Source organism: Choloepus didactylus, chromosome 2, assembly GCF_015220235.1.
Source record: "Choloepus didactylus isolate mChoDid1 chromosome 2, mChoDid1.pri, whole genome shotgun sequence".
Lineage (NCBI taxonomy): Eukaryota > Metazoa > Chordata > Mammalia > Pilosa > Megalonychidae > Choloepus > Choloepus didactylus.
Window position 1 is genome coordinate 29,605,141 of NC_051308.1, and position 20,812 is coordinate 29,625,952.

The 20,812-nt window shown below is 39.8% G+C and overlaps 1 protein-coding gene across 9 annotated transcripts in view; it reads left to right on the forward strand.

The window, feature by feature from the left end:
* CATSPERE (catsper channel auxiliary subunit epsilon) overlaps positions 1-12,357 on the forward strand; it is a 244,006-nt gene extending 231,649 nt beyond the window's left edge. For all 9 annotated transcript variants that reach the window (XM_037822416.1, XM_037822373.1, XM_037822378.1 and 6 more), the window contains 2 exons: positions 4,914-4,967; positions 12,013-12,357. In XM_037822416.1, the coding sequence (XP_037678344.1) occupies positions 4,914-4,967; positions 12,013-12,166 (208 nt within the window). In that variant the 3' untranslated portion in view covers positions 12,167-12,357. The remainder of the gene's footprint in view (positions 1-4,913; positions 4,968-12,012) is intronic.
* The last annotated feature ends 8,455 nt before the right edge of the window (positions 12,358-20,812 follow it).

Genomic DNA, 20,812 nt, shown 5'->3' on the forward strand with positions numbered 1-20,812 from the left:
TACACAAAAATTAACTCAAAATGGACCAAAGATCTCAATATAAAAGAAAGTACCATAAAACTCCTAGAATATAATGTAGGAAAACATCTTCAAGACCTTGTATTAGGCAGCCACTTCCTAGACTTTACACCCAAAGCACAAGCAACAAAAGAGAAAATAGATAAATGGGAACTCCTCAAGCTTAGAAGTTTCTGCACCTCAAAGGAATTTCTCAAAAAGGTAAAGAGGCAGCCAACTCAATGGGAAAAAATTTTTGGAAACCATGTATCTGACAAAAGACTGATATCTTGCATATACAAAGAAATCCTACAACTCAATGACAATAGTACAGACAGCCCAATTATAAAATGGGCAAAAGATATGAAAAGACAGTTCTCTGAAGAGGAAATACAAATGGCCAAGAAACACATGAAAAAATGTTCAGCTTCACTAGCTATTAGAGAGATGCAAATTAAGACCACAATGAGATACCATCTAACACCGATTAGAGTGGCTGCCATTAAACAAACAGGAAACTACAAATGCTGGAGGGGATGTGGAGAAATTGGAACTCTTATTCACTGTTGGTGGGACTGTATAATGGTTCAGCCACTCTGGAAGTCAGTCTGGCAGTTCCTTAGAAAACTAGATATAGAGCTACCATTCGATCCAGCGATTGCACTTCTCGGTATATACCCGGAAGATCGGAAAGCAGTGACACGAACAGATATCTGCACGCCAATGTTCATAGCAGCATTATTCACAATTGCCAAGAGATGGAAACAACCCAAATGTCCTTCAACAGATGAGTGGATAAATAAAATGTGGTATATACACACGATGGAATACTACGCGGCAGTAAGAAGGAACGATCTGGTGAAACATATGACCACATGGATGAACCTTGAAGACATAATGCTGAGCGAAATAAGCCAGGCACAAAAAGAGAAATATTATATGCTACCACTAATGTGAACTTTGAAAAATGTAAAACAAATGGTTTATAATGTAGAATGTAGGGGAACTAGCAGTAGAGAGCAATTAAGGAAGGGGGAACAATAATCCAAGAAGAACAGATAAGCTATTTAACGTTCTGGGGATGCCCAGAAATGACTATGGTCTGTTAATTTCTGATGGATATAGTAGGAACAAGTTCACAGAAATGTTGCTATATTATGTAACTTTCTTGGGGTAAAGTAGGAACATGTTGGAAGTTAAGCAGTTATCTTAGGTTAGTTGTCTTTTTCTTACTCCCTTGTTATGGTCTCTTTGAAATGTTCTTTTATTGTATGTTTGTTTTCTTTTTAACTTTTTTTTTCATACAGTTGATTTGAAAAAGAAGGGAAAGTTAAAAAAAAAAAAAAAAAAAAAAAAGAAAAACAAGGAAAAAAAAAAAAGATGTAGTGCCCCCTTGAGGAGCCTGTGGAGAATGCAGGGGTATTCGCCTACCCCACCTCCATGGTTGCTAACATGACCACAGACATAGGGGACTGGTGGTTTGATGGGTTGAGCCCTCTACCATAAGTTTTACCCTTGGGAAGACGGTTGCTGCAAAGGAGAGGCTAGGCCTCCCTATATTTGTGCCTAAGAGTCTCCTCCTGAATGCCTCTTTGTTGCTCAGATGTGGCCCTCTCTCTCTGGCTAAGCCAACTTGAAAGGTGAAATCACTGCCCTCCCCCCTACGTGGGATCAGACACCCAGGGAAGTGAATCTCCCTGGCAACGTGGAATATGACTCCCGGGGAGGAATGCAGACCCGGCATCGTGGGATGGAGAACATCTTCTTGACCAAAAGGGGGATGTGAAAGGAAATGAAATAAGCTTCAGTGGCAGAGAGATTCCAAAAGGAGCCGAGAGATCACTCTGGTGGGCACTCTTACGCACACTTTAGACAACCCTTTTTAGGTTCTAAAGAATTGGGGTAGCTGGTGGTGGATACCTGAAACTATCAAATTACAACCCAGAACCCATGAATCTCGAAGACAGTTGTATAAAAATGTGGCTGATGAGGGGTGACAGTGGGATTGGGAAAGCCATAAGGACCACACTCCACTTTGTCTAGTTTATGGATGGATGTGTAGAAAAGTAGGGGAAGGAAACAAACAGACAAAGGTACCCAGTGTTCTTTTTTACTTCAATTGCTCTTTTTCACTCTAATTATTATTCTTGTTATTTTTGTGTGTGTGCTAATGAAGGTGTCAGGGATTGATTTAGGTGATGAATGTACAACTATGTAATGGTACTGTAAACAATCGAAAGTACAATTTGTTTTGTATGACTGCGTGGTATGTGAATATATCTCAAAAAAAAAAAAAAAAAAAAGAAAAGAAAACCCCAGGCCCAGGTGGCTTCACTGGTAAATTCTATAACCACAACCTTACCCATAAATTAACATGAAATCTATTAAGCAGAATCTCAAACATCACATAATCCTGCTGGCACAAACCTATAAATTGATATTTCTCTCATTCTTTCCCATCATTAGGTTATAAATACTATTTTCCGACTTTCTCTAATTTAAACACCAGGTGAAAACATCTAACAGTTCTTAGGGTACTACCTAATACTCAGATCTATTTTATTATTGAATGAGATACTTAAAAACTTGTAAGGAATTTTGAACCTTAAGATTGCTATTTTATTTATTCTATGATGACTTTATCACAATTTCATGTTATTCAAGGTCAACTCAGCTGTCTTGTCAGTCACAATTTTTCCACCCAAGCCTAAGCCTTATCACCACAGAGTTGCATCATTTATTACTACTTACCATTTTTTCTATGTGGTCCACTTACATTTAATCTCTATGTTCCTGTACATTTTACAAACCACGGTCAAATTAAGTTTTAAAAAACTGATGTGCTGGGGTGGGGAAGGAGAGAGAATGGAAAGTTAATGTATAATGGGTACTGGGTTTCTATTTGGAGTGATGAGAAACTTCTGGTAAGAATGGTGGTGAGGGTAGCACAACCCTGTGATTGTGATTAATCCCACTGAATTGCATGCTTAGGAGTGGTCAAGTTGCAAAAGTTCATCTTGTATGTATGTTGCCACAATTAAAAAGAGAGAGAAAGAGATTAAAGAGACAATAACAACTAAAAGCAATACATGATCCTGCACTGGATCTAATAATGGAGGAGAAAATGCCCAAAGGGACATATGGAAAAATTGGAGTATAGACTGTTAGCATTATATCAATGTTAAATTTCTTGAACTTGATAACTGTACTTAAGGTGGTTACATAAGTGAATACCCTTGTCCTTGGGAGGAAATGTACATGGAAGTATTAAGTGTTCAAGAAGCACAGGGTATACAACCTATTCTCAAATGTTTAGAAAACAGATAGATAGAAAGATAGACAGATGGATAAACAGAATGATACAGCAAATGTAGCAAAATGTTAAAAGTTGGTGGACCTGGGTATTTGAATGGGGGGTATGTTAGAGTTCTCTGTACAGGGTTTGTATTATTTTTGCAGCTGCCCTGTAAGTTTGAAATTATTTCAAACTAAAGAGTTTTTTTTTTTTTAATCGTGACTTCCTGATGCAAAAAGGATAAAAACTCAATTCCTAAGCCTTTCATTAAGGCCCTCTGCAGTGCGTACATGCACGCGCGCGCGCACACACACACACACACACACACACACACACACACACATTATCTCCCACGGCTTTCCTCCACTCACCAAGACACTTCCTCATTATCCCCTGAACCTGACAAATTCATTCTTATTTCCAAGACTTTCCTCATCTCTTCCTATATCTGGAATGCCCTACTCCTTCATCTCTGTTTAAACTCCAAACATCCTTTAAGGCCTAAAATAAGCCTTTTTGACTAGCTTTAGGCTTTGATAATTACTTTTCTGTAAAAATTCCCATAGAAGTGCCTACACTTCTACCACCCATTGGTATTTACAACGGAGTATCTTGTATTGTTGTTGTGAGTCAAGTTTACATCTTGATTCCACAAGTTGGTATACTGGTAGGAGATTTTACTTTGGTTTGAATCCTAATTTTGCCACAACTGGCTATTCAGTCTTAAGCAAATTGCCTAGTCTCATTGAGCCTATATCTTTATCTGTAAATGAGTCGATAATACCTATCTCATAGGATTGTTACAGGGATTAAATGAAGTACCTGGGTAAAAATCCCAAACTTTGCTGGGCACAGCAAATAAAAGAAAGTTCCTTTCTCCTTTCTTAATGCCTCATGAAAGTAGGGTAAAACCATGTCATACATTTTGTTTTAAAGTTCTAGCCCGCCTCATTCTAGGATCTATGCCAAAGTATGAGACATACTCGGTAACTTTAGGATAATACAGTTCCATACTTCAAGAGTTCAAGATTTCCTAACACTCCCTAGCTTCCTGAAGGAGTCCGTCTGCATCAACTGAACATCCTGGGCTCTGGTTTCAGAAAAACCGTATTAAATCCCAGTTCTGCTACTTAAAACTGTGTAAACTTGTGCAAGTTACTTAACCTATCTGAACCTCAGTTTCCTCATCTGAAAGGATGATGGGTGTAAAGCATTTAGCACACTGATGGCACATAATAAAATTAACTTTCAATAAGTATTAATTTTCAATAAGTGTTAACTGTTATTATTTCTATCCATTTTTATTGTTAATTATTAATATAATTATTGCGGTTGCCTTGGGAACCACTCTCAAAATGATGTAAAGCTGTTAGGAGGACACTGAGGTTGTACTGATAAGCTCTGAGGGATCTCATGGCAGCCTAAATTGCACATATGGAAAAAATCATCACAGCTGTAATATAAATGTATATACTCTGTCCCTCCCCATGAAAACAACATCTTAACCAAGATTAGCCTTTCTTTATATATAATTTGATTATTACCACAGAGATGTAGGGGGAATTTTTTTTAAATATAATGTACTTAATTTAATCTTTAATATTATTTTTCTGATTTGCAGTTTCTGTAACCTAACGACTATATTTGCAGTAGAGATCTTTGGACTGATTCCCAGGTAATGACCAGTGCCTAATCAGGCTTAATCAGGAAAGTTCTAAAAGATACAGGTGCAGCAAAAAAGGAAAACCACTTCTCCCCCATGTCTCCCAAAAACAGAGCCCATGTAATTGCTCTTCAGGGTTCCCACATGACATCTAATTATACAAAATATTATATGGAGTATAATGGAAATGAATACTGAAAACAAAAACTTGTATGAAGCTCATTGCAAAATCAGTGCTTTTATAAGCCTATGATTTTTTTCGTTTGCTTTTGCTATGAAATCTATCTTCCCAAATGACAGAAACTTGCTATTTTCCTGGAACCCTAACACTTCTGTGCCATATGTGACATCCTAAAAATTGTATGTGTCATTTATACCAAGAATAGAGCAGGAAGGAATTCCTAAGTATCACTGAAGCCAGGGGCCTCTCCTTTCCATCCTATTCAATAGCCACTGTCTTTCTATCACACGTATCTCTCAATGGGCAGATGGTAGAATGCAGCAGTTTGAGATTGGTAGGGGTCAGTGGCTGCGTGCCCATCCACTAACCCCTGAGTCAGCCCTGGACACTGACGATCATTCTGATGTGTCCAGGAAACAGGTAGTTAAAGGCATTTCCCTGCGTTCAGCTCTAGTTTCCTTGGAGACCAGAGTTGTTTGGGGTTTTTTTAAGTTTTTTTTTTTTTTTTTTTTTTTAAAGTTTTAATTAAAGTTAAATACTAAATACTTAAATGACTTTTTTTCTTTGCCCTGGGCCTAGTGTTTCTTCTAAAATGTTAAAAAAAAAAAAAAATGCGGAAGACAAACAATTAAGTTATTCATGGCCCTACTTTAAATATTACTGACTCCTTGATTTTTTGTGTGCTAATGGACGATCAATGGTATGAGCAATCTGCAAATGAGATAAGTCAAGAATTGTTTCTAAGTAACTTTGGGAAACATATACAGCCCTTTGCAGCAACTTTTCTTAATTAGATAGTTATGGTTGATTTAGGTGAATATTAAGAGAAGTATGTCAATCCAAGTATCCACCAACAGAAGAGGGAGTCAAATGAGTTAGGAAGGAGAGTTAAAAAAGTAAAAGACTCTCACCTCCTAGGAGAAAGCTTCCAACAGGCAGGGAGCATGGGTGCAGCATGGGGAATAGTCATGAGGTTAGTATTTGTAGGTTCACCTCTGCTACACCTTGGCCCCGAAGGGCACCAGAAAAGCAGAGCAGGGGCTAGCCAGTAGTGAATTTCATCTTAGTAAGAGAACACTTTTCCATGAGCAGTGAGTGGAGATCAGTTTGTAGGAGGCAGAGAGCTTGGTATTTCCTTCCTTTTGACCTAATCCTCCTCCCCTCTACCACATCCCAAATTTGTCCACTCTGTCCTCTGGAATTGACACCACCTAACCAGAAAACTCACCTAAATCTTCAATTGTCCTCCGAGCCCACCCTCTAGTTTCTTAAATGAAACTAGGTTCAACTCTGAGGACAGTTTCACCTTTACCCCAGTCAAGCGATGGCTATTTATTTTCTTACACCCCCATGTACCTCAGAGCTCTATTATACTTCCGGATCATTAGTTCTCCTGGTTTTTGTAAAATAAAACAAAACAAAACACACCCTGACACATCACCTTGCTCTCCCTGTACTTATTGCTTCCTCTCCACAGACATCTTCATTCACTGAGGACCTTCGCCCGCCACACTGTTTTCTTCTCAAGGAGCCCCCCCTTCAGCGTCCACATGGCCAGCCCCGTCCGACAGCACAGCCTCTCCTCACCCTTGGTGACCTCCTCTACTGTGCTTTGGCCATTTGCTACCATATTCACACCTTGGATACTGTTGTTACTCATAGCTTCTCGGCTTCCTAAAGCATCAATTCAGACATCCCGTTCTCTGAGTACAAACTCCTGTCCTTCCACCTGGTTAATTCAACTACACCTACTACAACCTTTCTTCATTTCAGTGGGATCTGGACCTTTTCTTTCAATCCATCAGCTCTCTCCTCTATTTACTTCCCATTTCTTTACATTTCAAAGACTGTTATTTAAATAACACTGTTACCAGTATTCCCTTTCCCCTCTGGGATTCAGTCCCCCATCTAGCAAGTCCCCTACTATCCACTTTTTCTGTGTCTGTCTACACCTTAGCAGCCCAGTACTGGTAAATAGGGCAGATTGATGATGAACTTCAATTAGTCTCCCAACACTGCCTGGGACACTTACTATATTTTCCTGATCCAGCAGTGCTTCCACTCTCCATAACATCTATTTCATACCTTATCTAATTAGCCTCTTCCTCTGAACCCTTTTCCTTAATGATCACCAGATGAGCTTGTTGCTTCCTTTACAAAGAAATTAGACGGTTATCATACAGGAACTCCCTCTACTCCGACTCCAAACATATAAACCAACTATCATTTATATCCATCCTATCCACTTTCCACCCTATTACAATTAAAGGATTACTATTCTTCCTTTCTAAATAAAGTTTGAACCCTATTCCTTTCCACTTCCTAAGGAAACTTACAAATCAATTATTCCTTTTCTCTTCTGTATATTCAAATTTCCCTCTCAGCCAGATCCTTCCAATAGGCTTTTAATCACTTCAAGTTTCTCATTAAAACAAATCATTCAATCAGTCAGTCATTCAAACCTCAGCCCCACATCCCCCTTCAACTACCACTCTATCTCCTTCCTCCTTTGCAGTACAAAACTTCTCAAAAGGTTTGTCCACACTCATCGTCTCCATTTCCCTATATTCCACCCCTCTCTCCCCAACCTATCCAGTCTGGTTTCTATCTTATCACTCTACCAATTAGTTCTCATTAGAATAGCTTTGGCCTACACTAAATCTGACATATTTTTCAGTCCTCATTTTATTTGATCTTTCAGCAGTGTTGACTCTACCTTCAGCTGCTGTATCACTCTGTGGGTATTCCTAAACTTTTAAAGCCACTCCCTCTCTCAACTAATGATGGACTTACTTTCTTTTACCGGCCATCAAATGTTGGCCTCAGTGCTGGTTTTCTGAGCTTCTCACTCTGGCATGCTCGTCCACTCCCATGACTTCAATTGGTATCCATATTACAGATGATTCCCAAAATCAAATCACTAACCCAGTCCTTTCCTATGAGCAACAGGTCCATATACCCCACTACATTCTTGATCTCTTCTCTTGGACGTCTCAAAGACTGGTCAAAATGGACATGTCTAAAAGTGAACTCATGATCTTACCACCCACCACCCTTACCCCAACATCTGCCCCACATCCTAAACCTAATCCAGAGGGTAACTTCATGCAGCCAAATGGATTGTCATTGCACAGCTCCAAGAGAATCTACCTTCATGGGCTATGAATGAATAGTGTCCTGTGGAGCTGGACAACATGGGAGTCCTGTTTTCCAATGTTCTGTCTCTCAGGAAATAGTTTATCTAACTACAGATATCAAAAACCTAGGAGTCTGAACTAAGTTACTTATAATAACAAAAATTTTAAAAGTCCTTCCTTCTGTTTTGATAACAAGGGAAATGGTACCCCGTGCACCACAGGCTGCATTTCTCCTACAAATAAACACTTTCTTCACAGATGAGTCAAATAATTCTGTGGTGCTCTATCTTTCATGGATGAAAGAGTACATGCAAGATATACACCATGACCTTTTGCTGTCTAATTATTGAGCAGATCCCAGTATAACTTCTTGAACCAAACAAGACTGGGATGTTGATGGATAAACTTTTTCTGTAAAGGGCCTAATAGCAAGTATTTTGTACTTGCAAGTCATACAGTCTCTGTGACAAATACTCAGTTCTGCAGTTATAGCAAAAAAGTAGCCACAGACAATATGTAAATATGTAAATGAATGGGCATGGCTGTGTACTAATAATACTTTGTTCATAGACACTGAAGAAACAAACAAACAAACAAAAAAACCTAGGAGTCATCTTCATCCCTCTCTCTCTCACCCAGCATAACCAAACCATCACTGGTTCCCATTCCTTTTAGATCATAAATAGCTCTTAAATGAATCCACTTCTTACTAACTCCATCACCACCACCCTAATCCAACCTACCATTGTTTATGGTCTGAACTACTGCAATAGTCTCCTAATTGGTCTCCCTCAACCATTCCTGCCCCCTTCTAGTTCACTGCCATTACTGGAGCCAGAACAATCTTTTCAAAATGCTAATTTTATCAGCTTTATCATTAAATGTATTTCCTTGAAATTAAAACTCTTTAACATGGTCTACATGATCTAGCCCCTACCTACTTCTCCAATCTCATCAAGCATCATGTCTCCCTCATTCTCTTAGCTCCAGGCCCACCAACCATATTTGAATCCCTAGCATTCTCCATATTCTGATCTATAGCAGGAGCTTTTCACATGCTATTTCCTCTATCTGGAATCTCATCCTTTCCTTCTTTACCTACTTAACTTTAACAAATTAATTCCTATTTATTCTTCAGATCTCAGATCTCCAACTTTTCCCTATGAAGGCATTTCCTGACCTCCTTCAAGAGGTTAAATCCTGCTATAATAAGCTTTCATTGCATTACATACCTCTCCTTCTTAGCTCTTAACACAATTACAATCTCATATTTATTTTTCTTGTTATTCAATTCATGCTTATGTCCACTAAAATGTAAGCTCCCTAAGGATAGGGACCATGTTTCGTTTAACTCATTATTGTATACCCAGCACTAGCATAGTGCATTGCATATATCAAATGCTTTGTTAAGCTAATTATCTTCCAAGAAGGAAACCATTTGCTGGAGCTAGATTAAGCAGGTAGCCAGAGGAGGTGGTCAGAGTAAGCAAACAAAGACTCTGGGGAAACTGTAATATTGAACACTAAATTGTAGTTGGAAAGGGAAACAAAAACTAAAGTCAGATACCAGGACAACAAAGAGAAAACAGCACAGTATCTGGCTTAAGAAGGAAATCTTCCCTACTGGGAGGGACCTATGCAGAGCCCTAGGTGAAGGGGTAGATGTCTGGCATCCAGCTGAGAGTAGCATCTAGTAAGTGATGTGTGCACACACACACACAAAGATCGTGAATTCAGAGAACCCAGCAAGTCTAGACTTTTAGAACCAGGAAAATTGGGACAATGTGGCATGACCTTCTCTCAACTTTCTTTCTGTCCCCAACTCCCACCCAGCCCACAAACTTTGTACATCCACACCCAACCACATGTTTCTCACTTACCCTCCTCTTATCTTAAAAGATGAACATCCCTCCCTTTACCCCATTCTTTTCTGTGTCCTCCCATTTCCTTCCTGGGCATTATTTCCCTTTTCCCCTGAACCTTCAACCTTATCCTATTCTCTCCACCCTTATACTCAGCCACTGTATCTACTCAGTTCCTCCCATACTGCCAAACACTCCGACTTGACCTTATATATCTTTCTAGCTATCATTTAACCCTTTTCTTCCCGTTTTATCCAGACTTCTTGAAAGAGCTTATACTTATTGGATTCCCTTTCTCATTTATGGTTTACCCTTTAGTGCACTGCCAGCTGGAGTATGCATCTCCTATGGCAATAAATTTGTTCTCATTAAGGTCATAATGACACCTTAAATGGCAAACTAACAGTCATTTTTCCATACTCATCACCTTAACAATATTTCTCCACTACACACGACACTCTTGATCACATTTTCTTACTCCTTTGTCTCTCGGGCACCTTGCTCCACTAGTTCTCAAATCTGTCTGACCACTCCTTCTGGTCTCCTTTGGGAGTATTCTATTATTAAATTCTCAGTGTTCCTCAGAATTTGCATGCTCTTTCTAGACTTTCTGTGCTTTTATGAGCCCTTTTCTCCTACTTTACTATCTGTCTGTATCAGTTCTTAATCTAGGGTCCAAAGGCAGAGATCTGTGAATCCACTGAAATTCTATGTAAAATGAGTGTGTATATGCACATTGCAATTCTCTGGGGATAGAGCCAGTATCTTTCATCATTCTCAAAGGAATTTATACCTGTAAAAAAGGGTAAGAACAACTAATTTATATATCAGTGACTCCAAGTTCCCTAACTCCAAACCAGATTACTCTCCTCTTTTCCAGAGCCATATATACACCTCTCTACTGGGCCTCTCCACCTAGTTGATCCTCAAGAAACTGGAATGCAATATGTCCAAAAATAAACCAACCATATTCACACATACCCTCAAAAAAGTGCTCTTTCCTCTGCATTTCTTACATCCCTGAATGGTGACACCATCTTCACAGTCATCTAATCCCAAAACTTCGGAGACATCCTTTATTCCTTCATATTTCGTAAACCCTACACCTTAACAATCACCAAGACAGATTCAGTCTAACTTCTGAATATATCTTAGATCTAATCACTTCTCTCCATTTCTTCAGCCACTTAGTTAAGACTCTCATCATAGTTTACTTACCTTGATTATTTAAAAAAAAAAACAACTGATTTTTTCCTTCCTCCACCCTCATGCTCCCCTTTCATCCATCATTCACACTGCAGTCAGAATCATCCTTCTAAAATGTAAGTCTTATATTACACCTCTTCAATTCTCTCTTGCCTTTAGGCTAAAATTCATATTCTCTAGCTTGATATAAGTGTTTTACCCTTCTAACCCCTGCTTACCAATCATTCCTCATTTCAGATCACTCCACCTGGCCCCTGAGCTCTAGTCCTATCAACACAGTTTTGGTTGCAGAATGTCTAGCAGTATATCTTCATTTTCCCATGCTTCCATGTCTTTGCATATGCATCTTCCTTTGTCTAAAAAAAACCTTTCATACCTTAGTCTCTTCCCCCACTTCCAGGGATTTTTGTCTAGCTAACTTCTACTCAACTTTCCATACTCAGTACAAGGGTCACCTGCTATAGAATGCTATCTTTGATAACCAGCTCCATAGAACATTATGCCTTCTTCTCTCATTACGTTTATCACACCATCTTCCTCCCTGCTGAGCCTAAACTCCTAAACTGTTCTCTGCCAGTGACACAGTAGCTATTTAAAAATTGTTTGACTAAATAAATTAACAATTAAAGTATGAACAATGACTTCTAATGACTTTTTTTTTCGTATTTCAGACCAAATGACTATCTTGTAGCTGCTCTCCTCTTTCTCCTGATGCTACTGTTCTTCAGTGTTTTAGTTTTGAGTTACTTTCGATATATGAAGATTTATAAACAATATATTTATGAACCACTTAACAGACCTGTAAGAAAACAAAAGAAAAATTAGGAAGACCTAAAGTTCTTTTACTATGAACATATATATATGTAGAAGGAATGTATAAATATTTATATTGACAGTATGTTTGACCAAGAAATGCTAAGCATAAACTCATAGTAAGTATCATCAAATTCTGGTTCTGAAAAACAGTCTTAAATTATCCTAAATCAGAAATATTTTCATAAATGTTTTATATATGTTTACACAATATGTTGTTATAAAATTAATCTTTAATGCATTTGCATTTGTTCTAAAGTTACTCTGTATTCTCTTATATGACGTTATTTTTAAAAACTAATTTTGGCTATTACAATTGTTTGTAAGAGTGAAAGTAAATTTTTGAAAATATATAAATTCATCAAATATTATTTTCCATGAAGCTTTTCATCTGAAATTGTATATGGCTGTAGTTATTTTATATATAAAAGACAATAAACTTTTGTGGATTTAAATGATCTGTAATTTAGTCAAGCAGATTTCAGAAGTTTTTCTAATGGTAGATTCACATATGAAATTTAAAACTTACTATATTGAAAATGAGCAACTGATGCTCTAAGCTTTAAATTTTCACATTTGATGCTCAAAATAAGTTTCTTAATTCGTTCAAATGGTAGCACAGCTCTCTAAATAACTATTATTTCTGTCAGTCAGGGTTCAAACAGAAAAGCAGAACCAGTAGGAGATATATTTATATATTAAGAGATTTTTTCACAAAGAATTGATGCATGCAGTTGTGGGGACCAGCTAAACAAGTCTGAAATCCACGGGACAGGCAGTCAGGAAGAGGAAGATCGCGAGTAGGACGGAACTCCACGGGTGCAGGCTGAAGCCACTGTACACAGTGGAATTACTTCTTTTACTGAAATCAGGAACAAGGCAGGGATATCTGCTATTCATCATTGCTTTGAAGTTCTTACATTTTGCAAGAAGAAAATAAAATAAAGTAACTAGTGTAAATGTTGGGGAAAGGAGATGAAATCCTCTCTTTAATAAGATTATATGCCTACAGAACCCAAAATTAGTAACAGAATTACTAAAATTAATACGAGAATTCGATGGCTCAATACAAGACAAATATTTAAAACTCATTACCTTTTCCCTATACTAGCTAAAACCAGTTATCAATAGAAATATAAGAAAAATCCACCTACTGTAATGAGAAATAATACAGAATTAAATTTAACATGAAAAGTGTATGACCTACAAGAAGAAAACTTCACAATCTTTATTGAAGGAGATGAAGCAAGACCTACAAATTGACAGAAAATGAAACAAAAAAAGACAAACTACCAAATAGAAAATGAGTGAAGAATATAGTCAATCCAAACATACAAAAAACAACAAACTTTTCAAGTGTTTACCATGTGCCGGGAACTGTTCTAATAATACCTCAATAACACTATGGAGTGGAAATTGATAATATTCCATTATAAAGCAGAAGAAACTGGCACACAGAGGGTAAATAATTTGTCTAAGGTCACACAGCTGGTTAAGTGAGAGGTGGGATTCAACCTTAGGCAGACTGGCTCTAAAATCAAGTGTCTATCCAATAAATGATGCTCAACCTCATCAGCGGTTAGAAAGATTGAAACAGAAGTTACCATGCAGCTACATTTATCACCTAATGGCAAAAATTCAAAAATAATAGATATAACTCTTGGGAAGGAATGGGGGTCAGGAGATGGAAAGGAAATTCTCTACAGGAAATGTGAATTGTCAGAGCATTTTTGGGAACACAATCTGGCATGATCTATTAAAATTTAAAAAATACATTCCTTTGGACTCAGCAATCCCTCTTAAAAATCTATTCCATGGTGTGGGATTGGGAGGACAAATATATCAGGACATTTGCACATGTATGTATAATATATTGCAGCATTTGTAGTAGTGGCAAAACTCTGGAAAGATAATTAAGTCTAGAGTTAATAGGCAAATGGTTGAATAAATGATTGCATATTGATCACACAGCTTAATCTGTATTAGTTGATTTAGAAGATTTTTCCACAAGGTTTTGTTAAAATTAAAAGCAAGCTGCAGAGAAGGGCTTACAATATAGATCTCATTTTTAGAAAAACAAAAGTTCCGTGTTTGAGAGTATGGAAAAAAGTATGGAAGAATACATATTAGTTTGTTTACATTGTGTGTGTGTGTACTATGGAAGGAGGAATGGGGACACATCAAGCATGTAGAGAAAGAGATATATACACAAAAACACAAAACTGGAGGGAAAAGGGAAATAATAGAAAACAGCATGTAAATTTTTTTAATGTAAACCATGTGTACATAAAGACAAACGAAAGGATGATTTCACCAAACTTAAAATGATGGAATTCCAGGCAATACTTGCTTTCTTGTGTATTCTTTCATACCACATTGAACATATACTTTTTTAACTAATCATAAAAATAAAATTCTTTTCATTGTGAACTAAAGAATGGGAAGTGAAGAAGTGGAAACAGTAAGGATAGACAACTCTTCAAGGAATTTATTTTTCTGTGATAGGGAGCAAAGAAATGGAGGACAATTGGAGGCAGAAGTGAGGTCAGGAAAAAGTATTGAATATTGATGGGAATAATCCAATAGCTAGGGAAAACTGACAATATAGAAGAGAAGGGGATAACTTCTAGATCAAAATCCTTGAGGAGGCAACAGGGCATGAGCTCTAGTGCTGAAAGTAAAAAGTGAATATTTCATCCACTGTTACAGGAAAGAAGCCAGCATTCATAGGCACAGTTGTGGGTAGACTGATGGGAAGATTAGCAGTTTGGGGCAGACATGAGAATGTTCTCTGCAGGCCTACTACTACAGGCGTGTCATTGACACAGGACACTAGCTGCTACCTTGTGAAATCCGTCACCATATTTGAATCAAGGTCATGCCTCTCTCAGGCTCTTTCCCACCAATGACTGAGCATGGTGAGGATACTAAGGCAGACCCAATCCTGGGAGATTTGGGACACCTTTATCAGCCTGGCTCAACGACTCCCCAAGGCTTTTCCATATCTTCCTTAGCTTGCATGGCAGTTTAGGACACTTCCATCCAACCCTTCTCTCTCCCCTCTCTTTCTCCTAGGGTCAGACTTACATCTCTGTCTCATGAGTCTCCCAACTTTCTAAAGCTCCCTATTTTTACACAAGCATTTCCAATAATATCCTTGCACATTTAATCCCATGTTGGTGCCTGCTCCGCAGAGGACCTGGACTAACACAAGTGGAAATGAGGGTGGACAGAGAAAACAGGCAGTAAGATGGTGGTTCAACTGCTAAAGTTTTCATCAGCAGTGTCCTGGAAAAGATGTGCTGGTGGAGGGGAATGCTTTGGCAGGTACAGTGATGAAAACATTTGAAGAACATGGGAATAAAAAAGCAAAGTTGGCAGGGCACTGCTAACTTAAATTGATGGTCAACAAAGGTTAATGAAAGTCTGAAACCCACAAGCAGTTAATGGCTGAGTGGCAGCTTATAAAGAGGCCATCGGTATCTGTAGCAGAAGGGCAGACACAGTTGAGGCAGGCTGAAGTCCTGCTTATGAGAGTCACAGTGTTTCAGAGATGTTACAATACTCAGCCAAGGCAGGACTGTTATGCAAAAGTTTGGGCCCTGGTAGGGAAGACCTGGGACCTGGAAGGATGCCTCTTACGACGCTGACTCAGCAACACCTACCTCACCCCATCCCTGCCCTCTGGCCATGCAGAGATGGCCCACGTCTCCCTAATCAGAGTTACCACTTCTCTGTGCTGGAAGATGCTGCAGAAACCTCTCTCCCACGAGGCAACAGGTGCCCCCACTTCCTCTCCTGGGCTCCAGGCTGAAAACTAGGGTTACATCCCAGTATAATCCAGCCAATGACATGTTGGGCCTGATAAAAAAGGAAAGGGATTACAAACACTAAGCTGTAAGTATCTGCATGAACCAGGGGAATATCTCTGGGGACTGGATTCTGAGGGTTCCTTAAAACTGGGAAAGCAAGAATTCATTGACTTGGGGGCATTTTCTCAGGACATGGGAATTTACATTCTAGCAAGGACCCCAGGGGATGGTGCAAACTCACTGCTGAGGTGGCTCTTAGAAGCCTAGAAAATACAATCGGCAACTCTCAGCAAAGTAGAAATGCCTGGGTTCCCTAGCAGTTAGTAGAGGAAGGAGTGAAAAGGCTCAAGGAAGTGGGCAGACTGGAATGGAGGCCTGGAATAGAGGCCTGGTGATGCTTCACTTCCAGAAGCCAGGAAGCTTCAGAAACCAGACATTTCAGTGAACTTTTTAAGGGTCCAGTAAGTGGTCAGAGACATACAGGGACATTCCCTTCAAAGTAAAAGACAAATAGCTGCATCTTGTATCCCCTACTACAAAGAAGGAAGCACAGTGCCTGGTAGGCCTCTTTGGGTTCTGGAGGCAATATATTTCACACCTAAGAATACTGCTCTGGCCCATATACTGGACGACATGGAAGGCTACTAGCTTTGAGTGGGGCCTGGTGCAGGAAAGGGCTCTGCCACATGTACAAGTTGTAGTGTAATCCGTGCTGCCACCTGGGCCACATGATCCAATATTCCTTATGGCATTGGAGATGTCAGTGGGAAAGATGTACTATAGAGCTTGTAGCATGCTCCAGTAGGAGAATTACAATGCAGATTACTGAAATTCTGGAGTAAGGCCATTCTATCCACAGCAGAGAATTATGTGGCCTTTAAGAAACAGCTCTTGGCATGTTACTAGGCCCTGATAGAGACAGAATGCTCACAAATGAACCAAGTGACCATGCATCCAACATTCCCCATAATGAGCCGAGTTCTGTTGAATCCTTCAAGTCATAAAATCAGACCGTTCAGCAGCAGTCCATCATAACATGGAAATGGTACATGAGGATTGAGACCTAGCAGTATCAGATGGCACATCAAAGCTGCATGAGTAAGTTGCCCAGACCCCATGTCACCACTGTTGCACCAGTGTCCCTCCCCCAGCTTATACCTATGGTCCTAATGGGTGGGGTGAGGGGTAAGGAGTAGGGGTGGAGAAGAGGGGTCCCATACAACCAGCTGATAGAGAAGGAGAAAGCTCAAGTTTGGTTAATGAAGAGTCAATTCAGCTGACAACGTATGGGAGCTGTGTTACAGTCTTCTTCTGGGATGGCCCTGAAATACAATGGTGACAGAAAACCTTCTCCATTGGCAAAGCTTTGAGCAGTGCACCTAGTAATCCACTTCATGTGGAAGAAGAAGTGGCATGATATAAAAATAAACACAGACTCCTAGGCAGTGTTCAATGGCCTGGCCATCTGGTCAGAAGCCTGGAATGAAGAGAACTGAAAAGACAAGGAGATCTGGGGAAGAGGCATGTGGATTGATACATGGGACTGGACACAAAGTGTGCCGATTTCTGCATCACATGCCAAAATCTACCAAAAAGTGTCCACCACAGAAGAGCCATGTAGACATGGAACAACCAGGTTAGATAATTTGACTCAGCCTGTTGACATTAGCCAGCCTTCATCATCAGCTAAACCAGAACTAGCATGAAGGGCCTATGAATGGAGTGGCCACTGTGGAAGACAAAGAAGCTATGCATGTCCTACCTTTTACAAAGGTCAATCTAACTAGTGCTGTTTCTAAATATCCAACTTGCCAGCAAATAGTCACCAACATTGAGTCTCCAGAATAGCACTATTTCTTGAGGAAATCAACCAACCGCTTGATGGCAAGTTGACTGTATCAGGCCAGCAATTCATCCTCACAGAGAGAAACATCTTTTCCAAGACTGGGTTTGCCTTTCCTGACCACAAAGTCTCAGCCTTCCTCACTATCTGGGGGTTTCCGGATGGCTGATCCACAGGTGTGGAATCTCACATAGTAGAGCAACCAACCATAGCAAAGAGTGTGTGGAAAGGGGCCTCAGACCAGGGGATCTGGATCCACCAGTTTTATCATATACCACACCAGGAAGCAGCCTCTCTGAACTCAGGAACTGCCTTCTAACAGTACAAATGAAATGCCAGCTCAGGGTAAGCATTCTGGATGAGGTGCAATCCTTGAGGAATGCAATGCATTTATTAAATCAGAGCCTTCTATATGGCACTGTATCCCCAATAGGAAGAATACATGGGTCCAGAACCGAGGGTGGAGCAGGACTGGCTCCACCTACCATGACTCCCAATGACCCACAGGGAGATTTTGTGCTTCCTATCCATGCAATTCTGGGCTCTACAGGGTTGGAGGTCCTAGTCCTGAAGAGGGGTTGCACTGTGGAGGCACGGAAGGTTTCCTCGCTTGGCAAGTTAGTCAGGAAGGCCACCTCCTAAAAGGTTAGGAGGAGGCCAAGGCTGTGTGTGCCTGAAGGCAGGCAACTAAGATAAGGAATGACGCTGGGTTCCCTCTGTGCTTCTGCTTCCCACCCTGGCTAGAAGAGATTGTACTCAAGGTTATTATGACCCTGAAGTTTGTTCCCCAAAGCTGTAAACATGTGAGTCTTGTGATTTTAGAAAAAATGCAGTTCCCTTGTGAAACTGGAAAACAATCACGTAGTCCAAAGAATTCTTATGCTATATAACCTTGTACTAAAAAGCAAATAAAGAACTTCTTGCAAGAACACAGAGATGGAGTCGGCTCCCTTCTTTCACACTGCACTGTTACCAAAGAGCATAGCCAGGGTCCCTTTGAACTATAAGCTACTGCTGCTATCAGAACACTTTGAACTCCTTATGCCCAGAGACAAGCAGGTGAGAAAGAGTCATGCTGGTAGGGCAAGTAACCCTGATCAGCAGGAGGAAGTAGGGCTGCTTTGACAAAATCAGGAAGCCGTTAGGTCATCTTACCACATTTCCATAGATTTGGCCAGTAGGGAGACAAGTAGCCCAAATGGATTCTAGTTTATTATTTACAGCATAGCAGACAGCATGAACTTCTTGTTTGCATCAGTTCTCGTGGCCTCCAAGTACCAAGAGATGATGTGGAGGCAGCCCCAGGTAGATGCTATGCACACAGCTGAGGAATACTACTCTTAGGAAAACATCAATTTTACAAGGGGGCTGCTAGTAAACCTGCCCAACTTTTGACCTAAAAGAAGACATTTTTCTTATTATCCTCATCAGGAAACAAATTGCCCTCTGACCCCAAGGGACACACTAGCTCTACCTTTGAAGGCTGTTTGAAAAAATAGGTCAAAATCTGTCATGAAACATGTAGAAATTCCATGGAGAATTGCCTTCCAATATTATGGAACCAAAGTGATCCATTTGGGCAACTCCCAGTAAACTTATGTCCCATTGTAACTGCAAATGGACATAGGTAACGACTCCAAATAGAGCAGAGTACTTACATCAAGTGTTCCAACCATTTAGAAATATTTAGATCATGCCTCCAGGTAAGCCACCAAGATGTGCCGAGGTAATAGTTGTAAATGACAAGAATTTAGAATAGATAGAGAAGGGAGAGGAGGAGGACCAGTTGCAGCAATGGGTCTGTAGTATATCCTGCTAGCATCTTTCTTCTGAGTTTCCCCTCAGGAAGAAAGGCCCATGGGAACCTGGAGGAGCTGCTTCCTGTAACTGTGTGAAGAAGTACATCTGCAGGGGACAAGAGCTGGACTGTGTAGGTCATAATAATGCACCTCTCAGACCTCCTACTAAGGGAGCAGAACTAACCAAGGGATCCAGCCGCTGCCCTCTGAAATCCACTGCTACGTTTGTATTGCAGCCACATCTTGCACAGGCTGCTCCTGGCCAATAACTTAGCATGGCAGAGAGACTATGGTAAACTCAGTCCTGACAGGCACAAGACTCCTTTGTCAGCCAGCTTTTCCCTTAGCCTGCATGGCAATCCAGGATATTTTCACCCAAATATCTCTCCCTGTTTCCTTCACTTAAGGTGAAACTTGCATTGTGGTCTGACAGCTCTCCTAGCCTTCTCCAGCCCCTTCCTATTTTTCTTTCACATCAACATTTCCCCTCATAATAAAATCCTTGCATGTTTAATCTCATCTTGGCATCTGTGTCTCAGAAGACCATGACTGAAACATGGTTCTGTTCTCACTACTATTTTTCAGAAGTGAAATCATCAGCTGAGAACAAGGTGTTGGAGATTTGAAGAGAGAAGAAAATCAAGGGAAAAGGAATAGAGAATTAAAAGTAACTTCACCGAGGAAATATAGTAGAATTCCTGGACAGTTCTGAGGACACACATGAAATTTGTGTTCATTAATTTAAAGTGAGACTGTCTGCAAGGTTATGTGTTTTTTTCACAACTGGATTCAGCCACTTGGGTAAAGTATAGGGTAATGGGAGAGTCAGGTCTGAATTGACTTAGTTTTGTCAACTGATTACAAAAGGAAAGGGAGTTACAAATATATTCAATTAAATAATTATATTATATAGAATCTAAGCTAAGTAAGAAAAGAAGTAAGATCATTAGAGGGGAGACTGATAAAGGAAAAATGACACAATTTAATGAATTGGAGACTGCAGTGAGATTGAAGTCTTGTTAACAGTATGGGCACTATAGCATAATTGAGCTGTTAAGAAATAGTGGTCAGAGAGTGGGATTCTTGGTATAAAGATGTTAGGGTTTGTCTTGTTATTGATGATGTCAAGATCTAGGGTATAATGTGGGTTGAGGTGGGGTAGAGAAAAAGGACAGGGAACTTAGAGGTCAAGAGAAATTGATAG